This window comes from Akebia trifoliata, chromosome 9 (genome assembly GCF_017979445.1).
Source record: "Akebia trifoliata isolate Shusen 1 chromosome 9, ASM1797944v1, whole genome shotgun sequence".
Taxonomy (NCBI): Eukaryota; Viridiplantae; Streptophyta; class Magnoliopsida; order Ranunculales; family Lardizabalaceae; genus Akebia; species Akebia trifoliata.
This window is the reverse complement of record NC_141383.1, coordinates 16,606,760-16,613,002: the sequence shown is the minus strand read 5'-3', so window position 1 is coordinate 16,613,002 and position 6,243 is coordinate 16,606,760. Positions and strand designations below refer to the sequence as shown.

At 34.6% G+C, this 6,243-nt stretch overlaps 1 protein-coding gene across 1 annotated transcript; it reads left to right on the top strand.

Moving 5' to 3' along the window:
- Positions 1-309: 309 nt before the first annotated feature.
- Positions 310-5,472, top strand: LOC147394420 (rust resistance kinase Lr10-like). The gene is made up of 5 exons (XM_086453948.1): positions 310-1,204; positions 3,786-3,803; positions 3,932-3,949; positions 4,168-4,191; positions 4,290-5,472. The coding sequence occupies exons 1-5, from the start codon at positions 439-441 to the stop codon at positions 5,336-5,338; spliced, it is 1,875 nt and encodes a 624-aa protein (XP_086310074.1). The 5' UTR covers positions 310-438; the 3' UTR covers positions 5,339-5,472.
- The last annotated feature ends 771 nt before the right edge of the window (positions 5,473-6,243 follow it).

Sequence of the window (6,243 nt, the reverse complement as noted above, 5' to 3'; positions counted from 1 at the left end):
TGGATGGCTATCAAACTCCCAAACTTAAAATTAAAATTCAACGATAAAAATTAGCTTTATTTTTTTAAATCATAGAATTTAGTCATTTATAACCTGTGGCATCAGATCATGTTTGTTAAGTAACAAATTAATCTCACAAATTTGAATTTTATGTTGCCGAACCCCACTCCAGGGTTTGCTGTGTAACAAATTGATAAAGTGAGGTTCCCTTGGAGTTGTCAGAACTCTAAGGGCGTTTTTGTAATAAAAATGCAACAGTTGGCCCGGTAAATCTCTCTCCTATTCAGAGAGATGGTGAATTTATTTTGGGGGTTTTAAACTCTTCTTCCTTCTTTAAAAAGATTGGATTTTCCTCCCCTTCTCTCCTCTCTCTCTCTCTCTCTCTGCACACACAAAGGAGGGTGAATCGTTCCCTTCCAAATTCCTTGAACGTGAGCCATGTCTCCACTTCTCGTAATCATCATCACCACTTTTCTCTGTTGTACATGTCTCCACACCTCTGCCTCATCATTTCCCCCTCACAATAACACTGCAGGTACAGGAGATAAAGCTAATAACACTTTCTTCAAAGATTGTCCACCTACAAGATGCAGCAATCGAGGCCCAACTATCAGATTTCCATTCAGACTTAAAACCAGTCCATGGTTTTGTGGCCTTAAAGGGTTCGAATTATCATGCTTAGGAGAGGAGACTCTCCTTCACCTTCCTTTCTCGGGCGATTTCTATATCCAAACAATCGATTATCTTAATAACGAGATCTCTATCTTCAATGCAAAAGATACTTATTGCCCATTGCAAAGCCTTCTGTCTCTCAACCTCACAAATTCTATCTTCAATTTCACAGAGTCTACGTATTCTTTTACAATACTGAATTGTACGGAAAGAATACAAAAGCCTACAAATGAGAGAATTATCGGCCCAATCACTTGTCTTAGTGCTGGTAATAATTTTGTTTACTTGATTTACGCCTATGAAAACATCGGTGAACTTCCTTCGAATTGCTTTCGATTTAAAACTGCTAAGACAGACGCCCGTAATTATCATTATCTCCCAACCCAACAAGCTTTAGAGAATATCAGTCGAACGAAAGAGTTCATGGTTTCGTGGAGTGGCCACGACGAGGGATGCTCTGCCTGTGAACATCAAGGGACGCCCTGTGGATTTGACACGGCAAGGAACCAGACTATGTGTCTAGTCAATTATGGTAAGTACCCCATTCCCCATTACTTTCATCTTCAATTATTAACTCCTGCAATGTATAGTTCAAAATCATGTTTAAAGCTTTAAACAATTTTAAAATAATTAAGGCTAGCTTCACTAACTTAGTTCTCTAGAGATTTCAGGGTATAAACCATATTTGAAGGGCTTATCCAAGGTTGATGGCCACAGATCCCAGAGTTAAAATTTCAACCCAAAGTTGAAAAATAACATTTTTTTTTTTTTTAAATCTCTTTTGCTAGAGTTGTTAAATTTTTTGGAATATTTATGAAAAATGTGATCAACTTTTGACTAATTTACAATTCTCACTCACTGTTCATTTTAATTACCAAATCATGAACCCCAATGGTATCGAAGGTTTTAAGGAGATCATCACTATACAAGCCAGCGAGATTAGTTCTTAAATTTTTTTTATCTACATCTCCGGATGAAACAATGTCCCACATATAACACGGTGGAAGAAAAAACAATGTGCAACTTAGGTCTTTTTTAAGAGAGACTTATTTGACTAATTCTGTGCCAAGTTGCATTGTTGAATGGTCAATACTGACAACGATTTTGACATCTCATTTATTTACTTTGTGCATTTAGATAGGAAGATCTTATTTTGATCATTATAATCGTTGACTTTGAACTTTTATGTTTATGTATTATTATACATCCACGAAGATTCAAAGAAAATACATTTTAAAAAAAGATTATTTTTTATAAAAATTATATTCTCTTATGCATTAGTCATCCTAGGACTTTGAAGAGTCTTACTTTCATATGTAGATTATCAATTATTTTAATTTACACCTGTATGGATTCATCTTGGGTAATTTTAATAACAAACACGACCAAATTTCAAACTAGGGTTTACGTGAGCTTTGGATTGGATTGAATCTGACCTCATAATTGGGAGAAAGCATTTGGGTTTGGGTTAAGGTTTGCTTTCAATCATTTTGGGTCAAATCATTCACGTCAACTGTCTACTGTCTGGCATAAAGTCCAACTAACCTTGTCCTTGGGCTCAACTTGTGGCATCCAAAACCATGATCCGATCCTTCTGGATTGTAGAAGACAAAATTCTATGAACTTTGGAGGGAAAAAAAAAATTCCAAAAAAAAGTTATTATTTATTGCTGAATTTTAATTTTAAATTTGAGAGTTCGGTGGAGGATCAGTAGCCATCTATTTTCAAAACCTTGGATCAAGTCCAAAAGATTTTTTTTTTTTTTTATCCTGAGTTTTCCAGGAAATCTAGAGGGTTGTGGTGTTGGATTGCCAATGTGATAATCCATTTGAGCAAAACAACTCTTAGAAAAGCTTAGAATCTTAGTAAATCAGTAAGGCAACTGTCCATTAGCAATCAAATTGTTGATAGTACCCATTATACTTCTAGAAAACCTCAAAACCGTACGTGGGTCGATAACCAAAGGCTTATTGGACTACTTAATGGATCCTAGGGTCTATCAGGGATAAGATATACCAACAGTATTATTGTAACTCATGTAACTCTCTTACAATAAGATGAATTTCAAACTATAATAATCATGAGGATCAATGATCCCGGCTCAATGACCTCAATCTCTTTTAGGTCTCTTATGTTATAAAATGGCTTTGCCAGTGATGAATACTACATATTGGCCTCATGTGTTGCTCATGGGAGTTATATAGTGATTGTGTATCTTCTAAGAGAGATTGAGTGTTGTTTGTTTTAAGTTCACAAATTACGAGATGGTAAGATGTTGGACAGAATAATAAATGAGATCAATGCTGGCTCTATCATGAGCTCAATCATTGGCCATGGCCTGCCTTTACTCGCCTTTACGCGAGATTCACTTGTGTAGAGCCAATGGGATTTAACCATACACTTGGCATAAAAGTTATGATTCTAGGATGAATATTAAACGCACCCCAGCTAAAAGGGTATTTATAGAGATTACATTAACCGAGTTATACAAGTCAAAAGAGTGCCGATATACTAACTAGAAAGTCTTCACTCGGTCAATACTCAGCTGACGTGGCATGGACACGGAATCATAGATCTTTTTCCTTGAATACAAAATTGCTCATCTCCATAAAAGATGTGAAGTTGTGTATCCTGAGTAAAAAGATCTATGATTCCGTATCCATGCCACATCAGCTGAGTATTGACCAAGTGAAGACTTTCTAGTTAGAATATCATTGTTCAAGTCAAAAATAATCTAAACATCTTAATTAAGATAAATCATCCTAATATTTAAATTTAAGTATCTAACTTACTAATACTTCCTAATATATAAAATATTAACTAATATATTCTCACCACAAATACCATTTGTGATGAAATACATTGGCAATGATACAATGTATCTCTGGCATTTTAATATGATGCATCTTATCTCTAATATGACATCAAAATATTTTATGATAATTTAATACACTAAAACAGTTACAAATATTATTGAACACATAATTCATTCAAAATCATGTAGACCCCCACTTGACATTTCATAAATTTGAGTGTTCCACTTAAATTTCATTTAAAATATCTCTGATACTCCATTATCCTAATTCTTCACATTTTTTTTGTCTTATTTTCAGGGTCTCAGTCGAATAAAGGTGGGTCTCCTCTATTACTATTTCCAATTTCTGTACAAAATTCTACTAAGCAAAATATTTGAAATTTCATTTAAAAGATCTCTGATACTCCATCATACTAATTCTTCACATTTTTGTCTTATTTTCAGGTTCTAAGTCGAATAAAGGTGAGTCTCCTTTATAACTATTTCCAATTCCTGTAGAAAATTCTACTAAGCAAACTATTTTATGATAATTTAATACAGTAAATAGTTATAAATATCATTGGATGTATAATCCACTCTCAAATCATGTGGACTCCCTTGATATTTCATTAATATATCATTTAAAAGATCTCTAGGACACTCCATTATACTAACTCTTTATATATTTGTTCGATTTTCAGATTCTCACACTCCATTGATCATAGGTGCGTCTTCTTTATTATTGCAAATTCATTTAGAGTATTTTACTAAGCAATATAAATTCTTCTATAACAACTAATTCCATATTTTTGGGTATTTATAGGCATAAGCATCGGAGGCACCATCATTTTAGTATCAATAATACTTATTATTTTCTACTTACGTAGAAAGAGAGATCAACAAAAAGAAACTCTGCTCAAGGTAGAAAGGTTTCTGGCAAACTACAAGACTTTCAAGCCAACTAGATACACATTTTCAGAAATTAAGAAAATTACTGGAAATTTTAAGCAAAAATTAGGGCAAGGAGGATTCGGAAGTGTATACAAGGGAAATCTTCTTACTGGAATCCCAGTGGCAGTCAAGATGCTCGAGATTTCTAGTGGAAGCAAAGAAAATTTTGTCAATGAAGTTGCAACTATTGGTAGGATTCATCATGTCAATGTTGTTCGCCTTCTAGGATTCTGCTCAGAAGGGACAAGACATGCCCTCATTTATGAATTCATGCCGAATGGATCGCTAGAAAAGTTCATTTTACCAAAAGAAGCAAATACAATTCGTAAACCATTTACTTGGGAAAAGCTACTAGAAATCACAATTGACATTGCTCGAGGAATAGAGTATTTGCATCAAGGGTGCGACCAACGCATACTCCACTTTGACATCAAGCCTCACAATGTTTTATTAGATCATAACTTTCATCCAAAGATTTCTGATTTTGGGCTTGCCAAGTTATGCTCCAAGGAACAAAGTATTGTATCCATGTCAACTGCTAGGGGAACTATAGGGTACATTGCACCTGAGCTTCTTTCAAGAAACTTTGGAGCAGTATCCTACAAATCAGATGTTTATAGTTTTGGAATGTTGATGTTGGAGATAATTCGGGGAAGAAAGAATTTGGATATCACCATGGAAAATCTCAACCAAATTTCTTTTCCTGAATGGATTTATGATCAATTGAGTCAAGGGAAAGAGCTTGGATTAGATATTCAAATACAAGGAGAAGAGGAGATCATTAAAAAGCTAGCGATCGTAGCATTATGGTGCATACAATGGAGCCCAGTGGATCGTCCTTCCATGACAATGGTGGTTCGAATGCTCGAAGGGGACGTCCAAAGCTTGAAGGTACCTCCCAAGCCTTTTATTTCTTCTTGAATACACAGTGCTACCATACTTTGACTAATTAAAATGTTCCATATTTGTATAAATAAGATTAAACAAAACTATGATAGTAGGGGATTCTCAATTCATGGGGGAATAAAGCAGGTCAATGATTTCAGTTGTACTCATGTATTGTTTGTTATTTGCATAATTAAATACTTAAATAAATAAATAAAACAAATACAAACAGGCCACACTACATGAAAACTGGAAAATTCGACAGGTCAAAGTCCATGAATTTTAGAAACTAAAATTCGAAGGCCTAGGGCGTCGTAACTTGTGATGTCTCTAGATTCAACAGCTTAGAGCTGTCAAATTTCGCTCATCCTCCGTTAATTTGACAGTTTCGATCTGTCGAAAGAAAAAATTCAACAATGAAAAATTTGACGCCATGGTCTATCAAATTTTATGAAATTCGATGGCCTTGTAAATATGAGCTTTTTTCACAATGTGAGGTATATATAAATAGTAGTTTCAATCTTCAACATTGGATAGATCTCCTCTCCCAGTATCTTTGTAACTCTAAATGAGGGGATTTTTCAACTTCTATTCTTAAGTCTTTCTGTCTAACACTAAGTGGAAAAAGGGATATAAATTCGACGCACTTTGGCATCGAATTTACCCCTATCCAAGCAAATTCGACGGACCTTGGCATGCATCGAATATACCCCATTCTTCACGTAGTGTAATAGCTTTCCTTTGTCTTGACTTCAACGACAGTCTTATGTATATTGTAGTTTCACTCATAAGAATTTCCCTCAATTAGCAAAGTAGCTAGATGAAGGTGAACTAGATCGAAAATGGTCCCCAAACAATTTTTTCACTCAAAAGTGATAATCTAGTTGGATGCATTGTGAGATTTAAACATATTCTAAATCATTCCACATAAACATTAACAA